The sequence below is a fragment of the Macrobrachium rosenbergii genome, chromosome 55 (genome assembly GCF_040412425.1).
Source record: "Macrobrachium rosenbergii isolate ZJJX-2024 chromosome 55, ASM4041242v1, whole genome shotgun sequence".
NCBI classification, from domain to species: Eukaryota; Metazoa; Arthropoda; class Malacostraca; order Decapoda; family Palaemonidae; genus Macrobrachium; species Macrobrachium rosenbergii.
Window position 1 is genome coordinate 35,864,640 of NC_089795.1, and position 21,484 is coordinate 35,886,123.

The 21,484-nt window shown below is 38.9% G+C and overlaps 1 protein-coding gene across 1 annotated transcript in view; it reads right to left on the reverse strand.

Moving 5' to 3' along the window:
* LOC136835961 (kinesin-like protein Klp98A) overlaps positions 1–21,484 on the reverse strand; it is a 130,418-nt gene that overhangs the window by 98,557 nt on the left and 10,377 nt on the right. Inside the window, 5 exon segments of the mRNA XM_067099864.1 lie at positions 6,425–6,484; positions 6,487–6,499; positions 8,418–8,540; positions 9,737–9,841; positions 10,427–10,496. Of these exon segments, the coding sequence (XP_066955965.1) occupies positions 6,425–6,484; positions 6,487–6,499; positions 8,418–8,540; positions 9,737–9,841; positions 10,427–10,496 (371 nt within the window).

Below are 21,484 nucleotides of genomic sequence, written 5' to 3' on the forward strand. Positions count from 1 at the left end.
ATAAGTGCAAAAAATACAAAATAAAAGATAATCCATGCAGGGTGTGTAAACATCATGCTACTGTACTGTATAACTCAAAATAGAAAAGCTTAAAACAAACTGAAACACTCCACTACAATACAAAAATTTAAACTTCTTAACGGCAATCTTCATGATGATGTGATTAATATTTTAATGTGTGCATATATGGTTATGAGCAAACAGTGTGTAAATTAGAAAAAACAACATTTCCCATGAAAATGAAATCTGACTAATAATAATGATAATGACACCCTTTCATTTGAAAATAAGATAATGTAAGTGTCAACATAATACATGATGCAAAAGCAGTCTTGCAATTTCTGAGGATCAGGAGACACATCAAATGTATGTGAAGTTATAGATTTTCATAAAACAAGTTTTTTATATACTGTATGCTGAATTTGCACATATAAATAAATTGTTCAGTTTAGTCAATAATTTAGATAAAAGTTTAAGATGAAAACATAATTCATTTAGATGTCTATTTAATGGACAAATCAGTATAAAAGTTTCTTTGGACACTGATATTTCTCTATCATTTTGGTATACATTTTCCTAAGCATACATGAATACAATGACAAATCTACGGTTTTTGCCATTTCTCCCTTTATACTGTATATGCAGTAATTGAGAGGCACAAGTATTCAATCTTCCTTGCAAATATAATATAATATTCAAGTAAAATCGGCGCGGGAGGCATCGCTCCCTACACACGAATTTAAGAAGAATAATGCAGAACGCCCACCAAATCCAGCGAAATGCCCTGGCGACAACCTGAAATCGGAGTGCTGATGGCGGCGCCCTTGAGACAATCCCCACGACTACGACAGAAAGAGTAGATGGCGTCATTCATCCACAGCCCAATAGCAGCCAGCTACCGATGATCAGCCGACGTGACATCACTCAGCGGGCAGGCCAATGGGGCAGCTGGAATGAATGACATTCCAGGTTGCGAAAGATCTGTCAGGATCGAGCTTTCGCCGCGGTGGCAGGGTCGCTGACTGCAGCCAATCGAAATTCGCCATCCATGACCCCCGCTGAAGCCGGTGTATAAATTTAGAAGGACCTATACAATCTACTTGATCCTCTACTAGCTCGCTGGAGAATGACAGAATCTGCCGAAGCAGCGTGTGACAACAATTATATAGAACCAACTGTATAGAATATGTAAAGAAAGCGAAATCAGATTTTGACTTTTCCCCCATGAAATGGCAAATATGAGGCAGGCTGATAGCACGCGCCTCCACTGAAGAGTCCATGATAAAATAGAAAAAGTCTTCTACAAAAGTAAATGCAGCTGAAGCAGCAATAATATTCAATAGAACCTGTTTAAAAGAGGTCTGCTGCAAATTATGTTATTATTATTATTATTATTATTATTATTAAGATGGTTTAACCAGACCACTGAGCTATCAGCTCTCATAGGGCTGGCCTGAAGGATTATATAGATGAAATACCAGGTCTAGGCCACAAGCCTAGAATGGGACCAAATAGGTCATTCGCGTGATGATGAATGAATGAAAATTAATTTAAAAGAAAAAACTGTATAATGAACATGCTTTTACACTGAAACACATGTATACAATAAATACATTTGCTCGTTTTCATGCATACAAAAAAAATTAAAGATTAAAAAGAATAAAACAAAATTTCAAAAAATTAAAAATTAAAAATTGAAAATTAAAAAATATTTTTTTATTCATTACACGCCCTACGGGCTTCTGTATTTTCATTATTTACTTAGTTTTATATTTTGTCTATTAACTAAGTTACACTTCCTCATGAATGTTAAAACTGGGATGACTGAAAATGTATAAGATTCTGATAAGATTTCGCCAATTGATTTATTTCCAAAGGTTGATACTCGCTGTTGGTAATATTTTTGACATGATCACACAACCGTTTGGCTGTATCAACACTGCATTCTGGGCATTCGGAAGGCCATGTGGACTGTTCATCAAGTATCCCTGTGTCAAACCAGTATGGCCTATTCATGAACACGTCAGAATTACTTGTGTCGTCTCTCTCTGACATGATGAGACTCATTTTCAACACCCAGTTTTATGTTTCATTTATTGTTATGGTTCCTTGTTTCATATATTTTGCCATTTATTTACAATGATTGTTTTATCTCTCTTATGTAATCCCTAATTGGGATTTTACATTTCATTCTTGCCATGTGGACTGCTTCCTTAGCTGCTTTATCAGCTTCTTCATTTCCTTTATTCCCTACATGGGCAGGGATCCAACATATTTCAATATTTTTTCCATTATTCTACAATTTGTGGAGTTCATATTAATTTCCTGTACAATATTATTTTTTGGGTAGTAACCTTGAATGGCTTCTATAGTGCTTCCTGAGTTGCTAAAATTCACAAAATTATTGAGAATGATTTTTGCTATAATTTTGATGGCTACTGCAACTGCATAACTCTGCTGTGAGGACTGAGGCATTATTGGCAGGAATGGCTGATATGACTTGTTTTTGGGATATAGCTGCATATCCTACTCCATGTTGTGATTTAGACCCATCAGTATAAACAGCATAACGTGAACTTTTTTGTCCTATATGATCTATGGTTTTTTGTCTATGGGGTATATGAGTAACATTTTGATAAACATTTCAACTGTGTGCAAGTCCTTACTTTATTCATGGTCCAATGGAATGGTAAACTCACTGTTGAAGTTACTTGTATATCTATGAGCGAGGGTCAAGAAGAACTGAGGTCTTAAGCGAATGGTTCTCAGCTCTCTGGCATAAAAGTGAAGGTTCATTCCCCTGGGGACACGTCCCAGAAATTCCCGGTTCCCCGAGCAGGCTCCCTCTACTAGAACAAGGCATGAGAAGCAGTCTAAGACTAGTCTCACGATGAGGGACTTCTTCCAAAAGTCTAAATTCGGACAGATACCACCAGTAGGTCCAAAATAAAACCAGGTCTTGGGAAAAAACAGCGAGAGTCTGGTTATGATTCTTTGTCCCTGTGGTCTTGAGGGGGCAGCTGAAGTTCGTGGTCAGAAAAGCAAGACAAAAGTAAGCAGAGCAAGGACTCGAGAGAGAGTCTTATGCCGTAGATATCGAAGCCTAAATTCTCGCGCTGAAGACCCTGTCTTGTGGGCGGGTCTGAGATATCTTTTCGGTTTGTATGTGGACATGAAATGATATCCTACCTATCAAACTCAGCAATCACCCTAGAATGGACGACAGGACTGTTCAATTAGTTTTCCATGGCGAACAAACATGGAACCTCGTACGACTTGCAGACAACTAAGTGGACTAGTTGTCGACCTGTTAATACTAAACAACCACGGACACGTGGCCATCAGAAGCAGGATGACTTATTAGCTTGATGCGCCTTGCCGTGGACTCGATGACACCTCGGTGCCAGACTGACAACATATGCAGAGGCTGTTACTGTTAAAAACTAATGTTGACATTCTTATAGGAACTTGGAAAGTCCATAAGGTACACAAAAGTCTGGCCATGGGTAACAATGGTCTTGAACAAAACCAAGAGTGATGACTTCTGCTACAGGACTAATCCTGCCTAAGCATCAGAGGGAGGGAAGGAAAAACACTTGTCTTGCTCCCTAAAAAATCCAAGTCAGATTCCCAACTCTCTGTAGAGGTGACAGCCTTCTTCAACAAGCTCATAAATTTGTACACAAAAGTCCCTGCCTGCAAAGGACAGTGCTCTGAGACACTAACTGATGTCGCAAGGGGGCAATTCGGCCTGTCTGGAACTCTAGAGCGAAAGTGTAAGCAAAAGAACAAAACCGCACAAAGAGCACTTGTATGGTACTCAAAGGAGGAGTCCGATCACTGAGGGACACCCAATGATCAGAGACTAAGGTCGGCCACTTGAAGACCAGAGGCTAGGCAAAACACTTAACTATTATTACAAAGGTTAACATCTATTGCTTAGGCGCAAGACTGGCAATAGCGCGGGAAGGAAGCAAGGGAGCCAAGGTGAGGCAAGTGGATAAAAAAGGCAGGAGGCCCGGCCGTAGGAGGGTTGGCGCCATGCATCTCAATAACTGAAACACCAAAGTAAAGGCCAAAGCACTTGACGAGCATCTGATAGTGGGTGCCCAGTGCTCTTCAGTTGGCATCAGGCGAGCTAGTAGCTCGGGAGCTGGCGAGTGCTACTGGGCGCTCTTAGTGTGAGCTAACAAATGTGGAACTCTTCACAATTCGTGTCATCTTGTTTATCATATGTATTGCTGAAGCAAGTACCAGAGCACGGTTCTCAGCTGTCGAGAATATCTTGCTAAAGCTCATCGTAACCAAACATTAAGCACAATTCTCTTCTAGTGAATTCCTGCCCTTACACTTTTAAGTTCTCTGCAAAGGAAAGTTTAATAATAAGATGTTTAATTATTTCTTTACGGACAAATGTTACGAAGTACACAGTGCCATTATACAAACATATCTCAAATCCTAACCAACATAATTCGAGATTGTAAATATGTATTCATTACCAAAAATATTGGATCGGTAGAGAATGCAATATATACGTTATATTATGCTAATCAGTAAACAACTTTACTGGCATAGTTCGAAGTACACTGAGTACCATCATACAGTACAGACATACCTCAAATTCTATCACACATCGAGATTGCTATGTATTAAGTCTTGCGTATTATATTGTGCATGTCGAAGCTCTGCTTATGACTGGTGCATTGTGGGTTTTTGTGGTTTGGGATTAGGGTAGCCCAGTGGATGTGTAGCAAGATGTAACAGCACTATAACCAGTAAAGTCAACATTTAGCCATCTGCATCTTAACCCTCTCCCTCAGGCCATCTGGTAATACAGTAGAGAGTTTTAGATGTATTTACTACCAAAAAATTTGGAAGGGTAGCGTACAAAATATTTATCTTATTATGCTATTCAGAAAAGGAAAGTTAACCTTTACCGACTATAGTTGAAGTACAGCACAAAATGTATCATCATACTGACATGTCTCAAATCCTAACAAACATTAATTGAGACTTGCAGATAAGTAATTCATTACTGTAAATATTGCTTCAGCAACGAACGCAGTGTTTATGTTTATTCCGTTAACCGATAAAGGTGGTAGCGTGGTAAACTATGCTACCGGTAGTTAACTCACTTGATTGCGAATTTGCTACTGTAGCCTAGCGAAATATCATAAACTTGAATCGGATCTTAATAACAAAACAATAAAATACTGATCCTGAAAGCTGTAGACTTGAAATCCAGTTTCCAACCGGTAAATTTAAGAACAAAGCTGCCATCGACACTCGGTATTTACTCAAGCGCTGCAGAATCAGACTGAGGTTGTCTGATAAATCATTCTCGGTATTCCCACGAGTGGGCAGGACCAGTCATCTGCACTAAATTTTGAAGCATTACCCATGAATTTTTTAATTTAAGCTGCCACGCAAGCAGAAACTATAGCTATGCAATTACTTGGTAAGTTTACTTATATAAAATCCATTTTTTAATATGTCAACATTCTCTTGAATGAACATACAGCTCTCATCTTTCAACTGAGCTTCCACCCTTTACTTGATGAGTTTGTGTACACAACACTTTTAAGTGTTCCGTGTGTGGTAATGCTCCTCCTGAGATGATGTGAAGGTTCATCCAATAATGGATGATTCTGTCTTTTAGACTTAGATATCACTACTACTTAGTCTTCTTGTGTTTAGCAACTATAAAGGTAAAGAAGAATCTGTAAGCCCATCACCTTCATTATCCATTTTGCACAGACAAGTCTTTCTATTGATATTAGATTTTGTACCATAGACTTTCCCTGTAAATATTATCCTACAGCTGATGGTTGAAGGATGTGAGGATCAGCCAGTCTTACAGATTACTGTACGACCCAATGCAACACGAATGAGCCTTAAATTCCACTGGCATCATATCTGTAGAGACAAACTGGAAACTAGAATTTCCTTGATGTTCACCTAAGGTACTCCCAAAAGACTGGCTGTACCAATAATGTACTGGTTACTTGAATGGTGTCAGCTTATTACAACTGCTGATAATGCTGAATTCAACTGCCTTAGAAGCAAGTCCTGATGTAGTAGGTGAATCTCCCTGAACATCACCTAGTACTTCACTACATGATTTCTTTGACCAACACTGTTCTAGAGTTAGGTTGAATGTACTATTAAGAACAATTCTAGTAATAAGAGATGCTAGTTGTGAGAGAAGTGGCAATTCCTACTATCCTTGGTAGCTCAACCTTATTCTCACTTTCTATAACGGCCAATACAGTACCTTTGTATAAATTTTGAGTGACTTAATTACTATACATGCTAGCCAATAATGCATATACTATATAATAATTTGAAAGTTTGTATTTGTAAGAGGATATAACAATATTCCACAGCTTACTTATAACTTTATGCACAATGACTTATGTAGAGATTGTGCCAGCTTCTCTACCTTCTGCCATACTAGAGAAGAGAGCCTCACATATCCTGGGATCAAGCCTGGGTTGTTCTGAAAAAAAAAAAAAAAAAAAAAAAAAAAAAAAAAAAAAAAAAAAAAAATTATATATATATATATATATATATATATATATATATATATATATATATAAAACTAAAAATACTTATAATGCCACATTAAAAAATTCAAATGAAGAAAAGCGCAGCTGCACAATAAAAAGTTTGTCAGCTTTCGAAAATGAAAGAACAGTACAAGAATTGTGTGTCAAAGCACAAAAATATATAATAATGACACCATTAGTAGTAATTTCCAGCACATTTCAAAACAAGCATGAGAGCCCTTCAGCCAGATTTTGAAATAATACAGTAGTGAATTTCAATTACTAGAGCATTTCATTCTGCTTCACTGTGCAAAGGATGCTGTGTTTGCAGTCACAATAAAACTATTTTCTTAAGTATATTAAGCGAATAAAATAAAAATTTATAAAATTTATTATAAAAATAAACTATGACACAGTTAGAAACACTCAAATTGGGTCATGAGAAAAGTCCATCAACAGCTGGAAAACTAACTTATTCTGAAAAAAAATCCTGCATAATTTTTCTCTCACTAATTGTGTACTTTCTGAACTAAGTGTTTTGTTATGCTAGGGGCAGATGGACCACTATGTAGCACCAAATAGTCATGTAACTCAGCAAATCTGTGGCTCCGACCCAGTGGTCTAAATGAAAGGTTTTTCTGCAGAGAAGTGCCACTGCATTATAAAGAGAAATTTTTTTTTTTTTTTTGGTAACAAATTGGATGGCTGGTATCTTTGTTCCATTGCATGACCCAGCAATCAAAAGTGGTCTTTGTGGAAAGACCCACATTATACAGCAGCAGCATCTCTGGCAAGGATTGACATCTCCTTGATACCTGTATGAAAGCACACTTTACAAAACAATATAAAAATATAAGCACCATATAAGTGCTACTTGGTAGTGCCAATAAGTGATCTACCTGGACCTAGCCTTAGATAATTGTGTTTGATATTGCTTGCAGCATGCAAATTATGCAAGATCTTTTTCTCAACAACCCATTCAATATCTCCATTTTGTGAAGTCAAGCTCTAGCTGAGAGATCAGTTAAAAGTTTCTGGTCACACAGTGAAGCAATTCTATACTAGTACAAAACTCACGAAACTTAACACAGAATCATGTAAAGGGATACACCCAATACAATGCAAAAATTCAAACATTCTGTAAACATTCTAAAAATATGTATTTTTTTCTTAACAAAAATGAAAAATTTTAAATCATAGCGGTCTTAACATAGGGAAAACTTCTCTAACACCAGCTGGAGTCCGGTTAAAAAAAGTTACAAGGAAATTGGTGGCATTCAGCAGTTTAAGGCTATTTGATAGGTTTGTGTAAAACCTAGTTTTGTTGTAAAAGCAGGGTTTCTCTGACTCATCTACCTAGCCTTTATTATTCTAGGTGACTGTAAACGACATCAAAGCCAATGGGTGATACTCTAAAGGCAGTTTGCAGCATCAAGACCCTGCTCAAAATTCTTAAATATACTCCACCTTTTTAATCAAACCTCAAGTGGCAAAACAACCTGACACTGAAAAATGATCTCTCAGTAGTAAAGAGAAGATGCTGGAGGGCAATGGATTCTTTTAACCTGAGGTGAAGAAAATTGGTGCAAATGCCTACGAAATAACAAGTTTCTGCTAACAACCAGTTAATTTTGAACTGCACTTCATAATAAGCCTCATTCCCAGATAATGTTGGCATTAAAAACTTATGGAGAACTCTGGTCATGTGTGAACATAAATTGTCTGAAAAAAAATTTCACAACAGGTATCAAAATCAATAAAAAAAAAAAAGAGCTATGATGTTCTTGCCATTATAAAAATGGTGCAACATAATGGATGTACCATGAAAACATATAACACAATATACTGTATTTGTAATTATAAACAAACCTGGGAGCCCATCATGGTGAAGGTTTTTCCACTTCCTGTTTGGCCATAAGCAAACACACAAGCATTATACCCCTGGAGGGCATTTGATACAACATCAGTCCCCAAATCCTCATATATTTGAACCTGAAATTAAATAAATCTTCACTAGTATTGAAATATGTCACAAGCAATATGTGTATGCCTTGTGCATAATTCTACAAGCACACTAACCCTCAGAGATTTGGGAAGGAGGGAGGCGGGTTTCCAAAGCTGTGGTAAAACTTGCCCTATTTTGGCATACCTATACGCTTTAAGTTTATTCTACTGTTTGCTGGAAACAGTTTTTCATGATAGAATGCTGGTTTATATGTCATTTTAATGCCCGTAGTTATACTTTATTTTGGTATCACTGTAAACGGAAAACAAAAGTACTGTATACTGCAGTCAGAATGATGCAATGAAGTTCGTGAAGAAATTTCTTTACTTCTTGTACATAAAACATTATCTAATACAACAATAGATAACACCACCATGAAAAATTATGATGAATTTTCTTTCCAATGATATAGCCCTGTATATTATTGTTTATGTTGTTATTTTAGGATTCTATTTTGGAATGGTTTAATGATAATTCTCTCATAACAACCACTATTAGCATAGCAGATACAGTTTAACCATCCCACAATAGTCTCCAAATGTTATCCTAATGCTACCTAACATCAAAATATTTATAATTAATTTTTTTTACAAATGGTGTCATCAGAATCTCAAAACACAAAATTTCCATGATGTCATTTGACATTATCCGTAGGTTAAAAAGGATTCCTCATCTGGGAACTTTAATCCTGAAACAGTACATTGAGAGACTTTCTGGAAGTGCTTTATGAGTGTTGATATTCAACAACTGACAAAAGATTGCAATATAACCAATGGCTTCAATTTCTCTGACCTACTTTTCAGTTTATGTTTTCTTATGATTAATTCTATTTGCTTATTTATTTACAATTTTCAGCACTATTTACCACAACTTTCTTTGATGTAATTCCCTTTTTATATGTAGACTTTCTGTTTTTGGATGATTTCTTGGAACAATGGCCTTTCTGGCTTGTTTCACATAAATGTATGCACATTCTGAATAACACAACAACAAAAAATCTGTTACTAACTATAAATAACAAGTCTGCATCATTAATTTCACAAAGATAATGACTAAAATTGAATCTGCATAAACTGCAAGAGATTACAGTATACCATAGTAGTAAATTATGGCTGACCAACATAATCACAAATTACTCACTAAGGTAGCAATTACTGTAAGACCATAAATATTAGGCACTAACCTGAGGTGCAAAATGCTTATCGCCATCACGATGAGACCAGTATGAATAGTCAAAAGTAAATTCCTTAACACGTTCTCTGGCTTCTGCTCCATCACCAGCAGTGATCTGTTAATAAAACAACAAAATAAAGAAAACAAAAGTTAACATAACGCTAATCATGTACCAAAATTTTCACATAAAATACAAAAACATCTAAAAAATTGTCAAAGCCCTTTTTCACCATATAAAAATTTTATTTTTTTAAACAAATGTTTGGTTTTTCTTAGAAACTAATTTTAAATTCTTAGTCTGCCTGCATAATATGGGCCTCTGATTTTGGAATTTCATTTCCAGTTTATTCACTCCTGGTTCCATTTTTAATTTATCTTGGTAAACTTATCACTGAATGTCTCCTCCATACTGATTTTAGTTATGACTCTGGATGTAAATAGTAATGGTGAGGATACAGTGCACCTGTCAAGGATATAACAAAGTTTGTTCCTATAATGTTAAGCATTATCCTGGATCTGGCCCCTATTCAGCTGATAACATTCCTAAGTAAAGGACACCATACTTCCTGACTGGAATAATCCAGATAGTTCTTTGAATAATGACAACTAGAATAACAATTAACGAGCATGAATTTTTCAGTAATTAAAAGAAAACTTGGGACATTCTTAATTTTATAAATATTCACCATACAATACATACTTTATTGTTGACAAGCCTGGTCTTCTTTTCTTCGACTTCAATGATACATGATGAACTGAGATCAATCTCCCTGAAAATAGAGGAAAAATCTAAAATACAAAATATTTTTTAAATACTGTACAAATATATTACTTGACTAATAAAAACAGTAGATTGCTGATTTAATGAAGAATAGAACCATCACTAGAAGAGAGAAGCTCACAACACAAAGGACCTACTTTACTCACTATCACAAAAGCTGTTGGTGCCTCAGGGTTTGGAACGAATACAGATTGTATAGAGATTTAATAATGGATGAAAAAAACTTTCATCATCTAAACAATACACATTCTTCAAGCAGATTTAGCCATTTGACCTGTACGATCTCTCAAAATTTACAGTAATTTGAATGCCCAATTGCAGAAGAAGTTAAAGATTAAATTAAATTTTTGTCAAGGAGACTCAACATATTCAACAGAAAAACAAGAAACAGAAAAAAGCAGTAGTGCATGTGAGATGTAAGAAGCGTTAAACTTAACCAAGTTGTGGAATCTCCTTTACTCAACTCACAACCCCAAATTGATAAGTGCAAAACATTAGTGGGTTGGCAGTTGAAGAGAGATTTTGGGAGAGCTCAACTGGCAACAAAAGCTAGAATACAAGATGCTTTCAACTTCAAGAGGAGGAAAACCATGAGTGAGAGAACACATGTGAGGAATACAACTAGATAAAGGAAAGAGAGAGATGCTGTACCACTAAGAAGAAACGTTAAGAGGTTAGATAAAAAGCTTGAAATTAGTTCACCAAGTAGCAAAGAATTGAACATGATGCATAGTGAATAGTTGTTATGAAAAACTCTGTAAAATGTTTTAAACACCTATGGTAATGAAAAAATTATCTAAAATAACAGACAAACAAATAAATATATGACAAAAGCGGTTCCTCAACAGATCTAGTCTTGTAGAAGCCATGCTGGGGCACAAAAGATATTTTAAAGTGCCTGTACAAGATGAAGTAATATGATTGTAATTTGATTTAATGTGGTAGTGTCTCTTCTTTGGGACGGGCTGAACCACATTCCACATGTAGGATAAGTGGGGGACTCATCATTATGCTAAAAGACAACAAAGCACCAGAGTCATTCCAACAGCAAATTCCTTAAAGAACAGTAGAGCAATAGGATCTGGGCAACATGCTATGAGTTTTTTAGTGATACTAGCTAAAGTCCTATAGACCTTATAAGCCAAGACTACTAGAGATGGAATAAAATCAGAGAGGGATGAAGACCAGGAACATTAAAATTTCCAAGTCGGCTGGAAAATGACAGCCACAGAGTGTGGCCTTATCACTTAACAGAGCTAGTTATAAATCCATCTACATGGAAAAAGAGGAGGAAAGCTGAACTTGCATAATATACTGAGAATGTTATTAGCAAAGGACAAGAAATTTTTCCTGTAGGAGATGAAGTCAGGATACTCTCAGTTAAAGAAAATTTCTTCCCATGCAACACAACTACAGTGTTTCCTGATACATGTACACATAAAAGAAAAATAAGTAGCAAAATATGAAGCTAAGAATGACCAATGCATCCACTCAATTCACCAGAAGACTGACAGTATGAACAGTCTGACCATGGGTTTCAAGGAGAAAAAACTTTAATAGAAGAAGAGACATATGGCTTAACATCCAAGATTAATCTTATAAACATGAAATGTTATAAGATCACGGTTTCAGGTACCACAGCAACAATCTACCATGGAAAATCAAGAATGGCTCTTATGTGTAATTTGTATGGAGAAAATTAGTGGAGGAGAGGGGAAGTAACGAAGGTGAAACAGTGATCAAACACATAAGATACAGTGTGTTACTTATAAATACAGTACAGTAGTTACCTCTAAAAGTGCATTGGAAGTACAAAATCAACTCCTATAAATATACTGGTCATCAAGATATGAGTGTCTAGATTCATGGCACAGGGCTCATATAAATGTATGTAAAGTGGTTACCAATTATGTAACCCTAAAGAGTAATCAGAGGATGTAAACCCAACTCTTCTATCCTTTGTAGTTGTTTTCGGATGAAACAAGCTAAAACTTCTGCTCATAACTGACACAATTTCTTGACATGATGAGAACTTGCAATAACTTCATACATCTTTATTATGTTAAAATTAACTTTCTTTTACCACAAACCCATTATTTTACAAAAATCTTTGTAGGCTATCATTTCTATCTCCAGACACTCTACAGAGGAAGACATCTCCCTACACACACAGCTGAGTATGCATCCAGTATTCATAGTGACCATTGCGGTATATTTGTTCCTTCTTTAAGCGTCTGGTGTTTTAAACATCTGTGACACTGCAAAGTCTCCTCTTATCCAACTAACATTTTTTGGGACCTTTACTTTTGCATAAGATGTGCTGTACCTATCCCCCAGCTACCAATTTGCAAATTAAGGTGGCAACCTAAATGTCCAAATATAGCCTCAGCCGCAGACCTAGATCAGGCATGAAGTTGGAAGAACCAGACATAGGATTCAAGCTTCCTATAGCAGTAGCAGTAATTTTAGATGATGTCATGTTCCAGATGGAGAAAAATGTTCTATCTGGAAAAAAATGTTCTAAGTCCAGTTATGAAAAAGCTAGGACCAACCCGCAACTTCTCACTCCATTGGATACTTGCTCTTCTTGTTCCAACCAAGTCGGAATGCCATCTGGCAGTGAGCACACATCTTCCTATCCCATGAGACATTCTAGCTCTGGCTGAAATTGATTCCACATGAGATTTATGACAGAGATGGGTTTATGAGGAGATGTTGGCATGTAACTCCCTCATTAAGAAACAAGCTCTACTCACAATAATTTTTTTTTTTCCACCCAAGGCCTGCGAAGTTGGTAGGGCGTGCCATTATGAACGGCGTTAGCATCAGCAAAACTTTTAAACACAACAAATTACTCCTCCACCTTTCCAGAAACAAGCGGGCAGCTGAGATCATCTGCTGTCTAAGTTGTCTTGTGATGTAAGCCTTTCTCTCCTTTTCACTAAGAAGACTAGTTTTAGATAAAATCAATGAACACGAGCAAGAATCTAGTGGCTCTCCTGCGGCTGCAAAAGGAGTGGTATCTGAATCTTTTGTTACTACTGATAGACATTCTAATGGTCATTTAATACTGAGACAAACTGCCAGGATAGTATCATTTTGGATGGTTCCATAAAAACTGCATTAGATCAGCCCTTATATACAGACATTATCAAAAGAAATCTTATTGGGAAAGGATTTTCTATGAGACAGCCAAGGTTATCATCAACACAATTAAGCTCTTCACCAAGACTTTCTACATAGCAAGACTACGAGAGATTGAGAAGAAAGAAATATGTATTAGTTACACTGGTTGAACTGAATATTCACATTTCCTCAGTCACAATGTTGGTTCTTATAACTACAACACTGAATACAGTGTGTCTATGTTTGACTACAATTTCCTTATCAATGTATAAAAAAAAAAAAAAAGAAACTTCACTACAGTATGCAGTTACAATTCAGTTTAATTAACAATGTACAGTAAAGTAATACTGTACATATACTGTACTGTACCAGAGTGCAAAACCTTGAAGTAACTGAGCAATTATCATGCTCCAACTTATCTCCAAAATGCCATCTTTGTCTTCAACAGAGATCAAGGGTCCATATCAACTGTGGATCACATGAGTCAGAGGAGAAAATGACAAATTAGGAAAATCATTTCACAAATCAGAGTATTACAATGGTGCTGTGAAAAACTTAATTTAATTGTCCCAATTCAGCAACTTCCTTTCCATTTTGAAGAGAAACTACTATGGGCTGAGTTGTATACAGTATACTAGGTTACTCTTCTTCCATACATCCTTCTATTTATGGGACATGAATGAGACTGAATTGCTTGCTAATGATTATTTCTATTCCTTTATAAATAATAAAAAGAGGCCAATATAACAGATTTGCATTCAAATACAGACACCACCCTACTTACAAACGAGTTGATAACTGTACTCTTCATGCCTATTCAAGTACAGTATTACAATCAATACAATACTGTATGTTTTTTTCATCCTAAAACATAGTACACTGTACATACAGTACTGTATTTACAGAATAGGAGAGCAAAACAAAATATGAACTTACAGGTGACAAAGGGGATAACTCTGAACACAGTTTTAATTTGGATCCTGTTTGTTTGTATCCCTGAATGTTAGTAAGTCAAATGTTCATAAGCAGGTTGATGTCTGTATTCAAATATGACACTTCTCCAACTCTATTTGAAATAGCCTAAGCTATGAAACCTCTTGCCATTGATTACCCCTATTCTTCAAACTTTCATACACATACAATATTATAAGCTTATAAAATACAGTGTATTTCTATTAGTTTATATTTTTTCTTTATAACTGTATGCATGTGGTATGCAAAGTAAAATGTTATTTTCATAATAAAATAAATTTTTGAACATACTTACCTAGTAGTTATATATATAACTTAAGTCCCTAGCGTCACGGCAGAATTTCAAAAACTTCAGCGGCAATCGCCCGATCAGTAGTCAGGTGAACCACCTGCGCCTCTACCCAGGTACCTGGAACCATTCCAACTATTCCTCCAGATGCCATACCCCTAGTCTTCTAGAGGGAGGAGGGTGGGAATATAATTATATAAACACTAGGTAAGTATGTTTCAAAATTTATTTATTATGAAAATAACATTTTTAAACATCTAACTTCCTGGTAGTTATATATATAGCTGATTGACACACCTTTGGTGGAGGGTCAGAGACAGCCAACATCGTTGGAATTATATTAAAGTTACAAAACAACTCCTAGGTTTTCCTTACCTGTTAAGGAAGCTGACTTCAATGAACCTCATTTTGTCTCTGCTTTCCTTAAGAGGTCCAGCGATCCACCCAGGGTGCTGAAAAAATCTCTAGGGAGCTGTCAACCGTGCCAAACCTCTATAACACTAACCTATCTCAATACCCTTGTTCAAGGCGCTGCAAAGGAACAAAATGATCATCTGACTAAAATTGATTATGGAAGACTACGCAAATCTTCAAACAACTATAAAATTTCAACCATTCCAAGGTAAGAACAAAGTATTGTTTTTGAAATTGGATTAAAGGAAGCTGACCCAAAACTCGCCCTCATATGTCTTGCATATTCATGAAGAGGTCCAGCGATCCACCCAGGGGCTGAAGATCTCTAGGGAGCTGTCCAACCCGGTGTACCAACCTCAATGTGACTAGACACTCCTCTCTCAATACCCTAGTTCAGGGTGCTTCCAAGGAACTTTCAAACCAATGATTGGGGAAGACTGCGTCAATCTTCACAAACAACCATAAAAAATTCAACCATTCCAAAGCAAGAAAAATTATTATTTTATAGGATTGATTAGAGTTTGACTTACTCCCTCCCATTATGTAGATGCTATAAGAGATCCAGTGTGTCCACCCAGGGGCTGGAAAATCTCTAGGACTCATTTTGGGCAGTGAGAACCTCTACTGACTTGACCTCCAGAAGGTGCGTGTCAGATACTCTGGCCTCACTGTTCTGTTTAGTCCTAATGATTATGAAGACTGCCTGGGCACAAACAACTTTAAAAATTCAGAATCTTATGAAAAACTTGGTTTACCTTTCCTTATGAGCTTCTTTTTACTGAATCTGCCTGATAAAAAAGACAGGCATTCTTCGACACCTGTCTTGACTTGCTTTTAGGACTGAGAGGCAAAGCCCTAACTGAATTCTCCAGTAAGGGTCGTCCTTTGTACCTGTCCAGGGTACCTGTTCTGCTTTAAGAGCCCTTACCTGGAATGGACTTTCTCTCTGACCTCTGTAATGTCCGTTTACTTTCAGGAATCTTGAGCGTTCTGTCTCAGGGTTGTGATGAGTATTCATTTTTGATAAATAAATCCTAGCATTCAGTCTAGCAGATTGCCTTGTGACTTGTCTAAAGTCCATGAATCTCCTTCTGAGTGCATGTTGTCCTAACCTTTTTAAGGTAGAGCCTTAGAACTGACCAAGAAAAGAGTTTTTTCCCTGTTATGGTCCTCACCAAAAATGTTCTCTGTAGGGATGTGATGAGTACTCCCCATTGTAGGAACCTCAGGACAGGTCTAGATTTCATGCTTTATAAATCTATATTCTCACTTAGCAGTTTTGACTAATCTGAGTAGGTCTAGGAATTCTTATTGTTTTAGTTTTAAAGTTTTGAGGTCTAAAAACTGCTGCCATCATCTCCTATAACTCTCTTAATAGGAACCCCAAAACCACGCTTCTCTTCCGATGCTGTAAGAAGGATAGTCCACAATTTGAGTTACAGAGGCACTGGAAGAGGGATACATGGTTGCTCCTTGTACCATCCTCTAAATACCTCCCACTTGGATTTGTATACCCTAATGGTGGATAACCTCTTATTTCTATAGCACCAGCACCTCTTTCGAAAACTGGCTCTTGTAAGTTTTTGATAGTCCAAAGGCAGTTACTTATAGCACTTGGGTTTTGGTGATATCTTTCCAGTGAGGTTGTTTGAGTAGACCTACTCTCTGAGGTAGGCTCCTTGGGATGTCCACTATCCATTCAGAACCTCTGGAAAAAATCTTTTATCGAAAAGTAAGGGCTACAATAGTCAATCTTGTACCCTCGTGTGTGACAAATTTTTTGCAGTACCTCGGTGTACATCTTTGAAATAGGGAAATGCATACCACGTCCAAGTTGGACCAGTCCACCAGGAAGCGTCTATGTATATAGCCCGGGATCTGGTACTGAGAGCAGTAAGTTTCCAACCTCTTCATTTTGCTGTGGCAAAGAGATCTGCAGGGACGTCCCCAAAGTCCTGATGCTACTTTGCATACGTCCTGATTCCATTTTGAGAGGGACTTGATTTCCTGCTCAGAATGTCCATTTTCTCCCCCTTGGATAAAGCGGGTTACTAGTTTGACATTCTTCTCCTTTGCCCAAAGAAGGTTCTCTTGTTGTCTAAGATAGAGACCTGGAGTGAGTGCCCCTTGTTTGCTGATGTAGCCAACGCTGCCGTGTTGTCGGTGTTGACCTGCCTCTTTTATGTTCCCCACTGTGTTCAAACTCCCACAGAGCTAGAAGGATTGCAGTTAGTTCCTTCTAATTGATGTTTATTTCTCCTGCTCTCTGGTCCAGGGCCAAGACTTGTTATTTCCCTAGTGTTGCTCCCCCCTACTGAGTCCGCCATGGTTGATAACAACCCTGGGTCTGCCTCTAATATAGAGAAGGGACCTCCTGGGCTTGTGGGTCGTTCCACCACTCTAAATGCGGCCTTATTGGTTCCGAAAATGGGGATGCAATTGGTCTCCAGTTCTATTTCTTTGTCCCAGTTCTGATTTAGATGAAACTGTAACGTGGGCATAAATTAACCTCCCAAAGGACAAACCGTTCCAGCGAGAAGGGTCCCCAGCAGACTCATCCATTCCTTCACCGAGCATGTCTGTCTCTTTATAAAGTCCTGAAATTTTCTTAAGGCTTGTCCTGTCCTTATAATAGGCTGAAAAGCCCAAAATCCTGACTCTGAATCTTCATCCTAGGTATAAAGAAACTTTTGGGATGGGATTTCTATCTGTTTATCAGTGATTTTCCCTTCCTAGTTTATCAGTAGACTCTGAGGCCAGTCGTTTTGAGTACAAGGAGATTTGTTTTTCTCGAGTGAAGAAAAACCTGCTACATGATGCCAGCTGAAAATCTTTGTTAGGCGCCCTGGAGCTTAACCTGAGCTACCTCCTTTGGCTTCCAATATCTTGAAGCCTGGCGTCCTGGCGTCCAATGCCGACGCTGACGCCTTGGGTTCATTGACGCTTGTCGTCATGGTATTTCACTCCTAGATGCTGACGCCCTGCATCCAGCGTCTAGAGTTTCATTCACTACGCTTCAGCGTCTTAAACTTCTGGATGTCTAGAAGCTTTAGTTGGACGCCCATTATCATTCTTCTCTTTGCCTGGTTGTCACGCTTGTACCAGGGAAGACAAAGTCTGCATATTTTGTAGTAAAGCTATATGCGGGGCTTCCTGCTGTTGGGGACAGGTTGGGAAGCCTCAGCTACGACAATTATTTCCTCCCCCCTCATGTAATAATGGATCGTGGAGAGGTTCAACAGACGAGTACCAATCCCCTAAGGAGGAAGAGGAGGATGTTGAAGGCAACACAGAGTCCGCCACGCTCTTGCAGCCTGGTATCCTGACTGAACAGGACTGTCTACGTTTGTTCTTAGTGGGAGAGCTACCCTTGGGGCTGGAAGGAAAGAGCTCCCGGGCTGCTCCTGTGGCTACAACCTGGAGTCTATGAAGTTTTATCATGACGTCCTCAATATTGGGTAATTTGTTCTTGAGAGGTCTCGACTCCAGAGCCAGAGCGTCATCCCCGTCTGTTTAGGCTGAAACAAGAGACCCGAAACTGGAAAACCTTTCCCGTGGACGAACTTCAGAAAATTCTTGGAGTTCGGGTGCATGGGGATGTAAAAATACCCGCATCCTGGAGGTCAGTGAGGCCATCCAGTCATGCTGTCCAACAGCTACTAAGAACCGATTTTGTAGTTTCCATAGCGACCTTTGTTTATGCACAGAAAAAGTTGAGTGCAAACCGTCTAGTACACGGTCTCTAACCCCCCCAAGCATTTGGGGATCAGGAATAACGAATGTAGAATCCTGGGAATTCGGATCTTGAACTCTCTGTCTGGTCTCCTTTTTGCAACATCATAGACACTTGTTGCTATAAAGCCTTTGCCTTTGTTCTGTTGTTGCATTTGGCAGAAAATCCTAATTGTCTTGTTACTATAGGGGGCCTCCTCAGGCTGGACAGTCTAGCTCCTACCGTAGTCTGCAGGAGAAGAAAGGCAGGTCCTCTTTCTTTCCTGTGTAGAGCCTCTTCTTGTTTCATTCATCTACCCGCCCTAGAGGAACCTCTATCAGGCCGACCACGAAAGAGCTGAAATACCTGAAACACAGGAACCTCAGCCTTACTCTTTTAGCGATGAAAGTTGTTGGTGGACTTTTCTTGCTGTTTAGATCTTAAATCTTACGTGGTTTTCCTGGGCCAAGGATGAAAGGCCTCTTTGCAAATCTTGAGAGAGGGTGAGGAGGGAAAAGAGGTATAAATCAGTTCTGATTTTGATTGGACGTGACCCCATTAGCCAGGAAAGAGCAAAGATGGGCTCTTTTCTTCCAGGATTCCCCCGCTGAGAAAGATGCAGTTGATTCGTTAAAACTATCTCCGAGTCCTTTATCCATCGACATCAGATATATGAGTTCCCAGTGGTGTTGAATCCATCTTCCTTCCTGGGAAGGAGCAGGTATTTAGGCCGAGCATTCAGATATAAACACTGAACCTTGAGCTAGTTTTGAGTTGGAGGAAAACAAAGGCTGTCTTTCATTGTTTCTCCTTCAAAAGTATCCATTCTTCGTAAATGCTGCCCTCTTAGACCTCTTCACAAGAGTAAATTCTGAAGGCGAGGGAGCGAGAGCAGTCAGGATAAATTTCTCTGGAAAAAATTTCTGAAAATATCTTCATAAGTCTTTTCAAATCTGATAAAAGCTGATGGCCTTTTATATTGTCTTCGTCAATAAATTCTACAATAGGATTCAGGAGAATGCAGGCTATTATCATTCTCTTCTTCCGATTTTCGAAGTATCGGAAAGTGGCGGCGTCTTTCAAAATATCATCTTGGCGCCTGGCGTCCTGGCATCAGTCTCTTGGCGCCTGGCGTGTTGGCGTCCATTTTCTGAAAAAATGTCTTGGCGTCCATGGCCTGGCGTCTGATGCCCTGGCGTCCTGGCGTCAATTGTCTGGCCTGGCTCAATGTCTCGGAGACGGGATCCAGCTTCTCTTCTTCGGCGTCCTGGCGATCAGCCTCATGGCGCTTGACATCCTGGGTCAGCTTCTCGATCTTGACGTCCTGGCGTCAGCTCTCTCGACGCCTGGCGTGTTGGCGTCCAGCTCCTGATATCCTGGCGTCCAGCTTCCAGCGCCCTGGCGTCCAGCCTCTCGGCCCCTGGCGTCCAGCTCGACGCCTGACGTCCTGGCGTCCAGCCCGGCGCCAGCGTCCTGGCGTCCAACTTCCGGCTCGATGCCTGGCGTCGAGCTTCTCGGCGCCCTGACTTCACTCCTGGCGTCCTGGCGTCCCAACTTCTAGCGGTTGTCGCTTAAACCTAGAGTTAAGAACTGGCCGCCTGTGTGCATGGGTCAAAAGCTTCCTCCGGTTGACGTGCAGCAACTGGTGGACGAAAAATACTTTAACACCCTTTCCTATGGTGGTGGTGGCGTCTGGGAAATGTCAACAAGGTACGCTCGAGGGGACGACTTTCGGTAGCTAAAGCCTCTTGCCTCCCTTGCGTCTGTCACTTTCCTTCTCACAGGGGTTGGTGAGCTTGGAAGAGTCTAGGACTAGGAGCACAACAGGACCTGGCGTTCTTTCCTCACTGCACTTGCACTAACAACATATTAACACTTGTATTTTTTAGATCTCTTATTGTCGATCACATATTATCCTGTCTTCTGAGAGGGATTTTACCTGTTGGGCCAGGGTCTGAATGGCAGCCAACAAATCATTAAGTGTTGGGTCCTTACCTGTTTCAGTAGGGGTTCAGAGACTACCACTACGGAGAAGGATCAATAGGATAGTTAGCAAGGAAAGAATTAACTATTCCCTGGTTATATCAAGAAGAGTGAGACACAGTACTCTTGGCTCTTCTGAGCCGGTCTTCCATTCCGTTCTTCAGACATACTGAGTGGGGATCCAAGGAGACTTTAGCAAGCCCTTGCATCCCCACACACATTTTCACACTCAATGAAGTCAGATATGTTATAAGAAAATCCAAGCAAACAAGCGCCAAGCAAAGTGTACTTCACCAAAATAAGTTACTGAAAAACACAGGCTCAAAGCGAAATTCATCAATGTTACCGACACAGCGGCAGGGAAGATCTGAGGAATAGTTGCAATGGTTCCAGGTACCTTGGGTAGAGGGCGCACAGGTGGTTCACCTGACTACCGATCGGTGATTGCCGCGAGTTTTTGAAATTCTGCCGTGACGTCAGG